The 1,451-nt window shown below is 76.6% G+C and overlaps 1 protein-coding gene across 1 annotated transcript; it reads right to left on the bottom strand.

Annotated features, from left to right (window-relative positions):
• Positions 1–513: 513 nt before the first annotated feature.
• Gpr149 (G protein-coupled receptor 149) lies at positions 514–1,402 on the bottom strand (the record flags this gene model as incomplete). The annotated part of the gene is made up of 1 exon (XM_013037638.1): positions 514–1,402. A coding segment is annotated over one exon (889 nt), but the record flags the coding sequence as incomplete, so codon positions are not given.
• Between the last annotated feature and the right edge of the window lie 49 nt (positions 1,403–1,451).

Consider the following 1,451-nt stretch of genomic DNA (forward strand, 5'->3'; position numbering starts at 1 on the left):
TCAGTCGGTCTGTCTCTGTCTGTCTGTCTGTGTCCTACGGCTTGAACGCTGGATCTGGACACCATTCCCGAGCTTCTTTGCTCAAGGCTGGCGCTCTACCACTTGACCCACAGCTCCGCTTCAGATTCGGGCGGCTTTCCGGAGCCTCAGACCTCCCCGCCCGGGTGCAACACTCTCGCTTCCCGAGGAGCTGGGATCGCAGGTGGAGCCACGTGCCGCCCCTTACCTACGTGGCGGTGACAGGCTCCTGCTCTGGCCGCCCGCGGGCTCACAGGGGCCTGGGCTGACTCGGTGGGGGCGAGGAGGCCGAGCTCGCGCCGTCCGCGAGTTACCGCCGCGCCCGCGCGCTCCCTCCCCGCCCCACGCGCGCGGAACTCCCGAGGGGCACGGGCGCCCCGCAGCGCCGCAGCCCGAGGGAGACCGAGTCTCCCCGGGCCCCGAGCGCGCCCCTTCCGCCCAGGCCAAGGGCTCCGGCCTCGGGTCCCCCAGCCTGCGCCCTCCCCGAGCCTTTACCATCATGGGCAGCCACAGGACAGCTTTGGTCAGCGCCAGGATGAGGGCGAAGCGCCGCTGCGCCACGCTGCGCTCGAAGCTCCGGCTGTCCCACGGGTTCTGGCGCTCGCGGGCTCCGGCCTGGGGGGCGTCGGGCAGGCCAGGTCCCGGAGACGCGGGCGGGGACCCCGAGGCAGAGGCCGCGCGGCGCCCGGACGGAGGGGAGTCCGGGGCGGACGCGCCGCCGGTGATCGCACGGTACTGGGCCTGGGCTCGCGGCGGCGCCTCGGAGCACAGGAGCGGCGGCGCGAGTGGCCCGGCCAGGCCAGCGAGCAGCGCGAGGGCGGCGGCGTAGAGCGCGCAGAGCGGCGGCACGGCGGGCCCCGCCACGCGGCAGCCCCAGGCCGTGCGCTCGAAGGCGCCCCAGCCGCCCAGCGGCAGCGCAGCCAGCCCCAGGCCCGCAGCGCCCGCGCCCAGCGCCGCGCCCAGCGCCTTGCCACGGCCCCGGCAGCCCGCCGGCGTCCCCGCCGCCCGGCGCAGGCTGACGAAGCTGTACCCCACCAGGAGGGCGGCCTTGAGGTTCCCGGAGAGGCCCTGGCCGGTGTAGAGCAGCGCGGCGGCGGCGCATAGGGGCCGCGCGTGGCCGGGCGCGTCGCGGGGCCACTGCAGGCGCAGGAAGAGCCCGGCCGCCACGGCGCCCACAAGGTCGTCCACGGAGCAGGCGGCCACCAGCGCGGGCAGCGCGCCCCGGCGAGGCACGGGCAGCAGCGCTGCCAGCGAGCCCACGCCGCCTGCCAGCGCGGCCAGCGCCAGCGCGCCCGTCACGCAGAAGAGGGCGACGTCCGGGGCGCCCGGCGCGCCGCGCGCCGCCGTGGAGTTGAGCGCCTCGGGCCACGCGTCCGAGCCGTTGCTGGAGTAATGAGCGGAGCAGCCATGGTCCTCGGTCGGCGGACCCCGCG

This window comes from Dipodomys ordii, unplaced genomic scaffold (genome assembly GCF_000151885.1).
Source record: "Dipodomys ordii isolate 6190 unplaced genomic scaffold, Dord_2.0 Scaffold1000004110, whole genome shotgun sequence".
NCBI lineage: Eukaryota > Metazoa > Chordata > Mammalia > Rodentia > Heteromyidae > Dipodomys > Dipodomys ordii.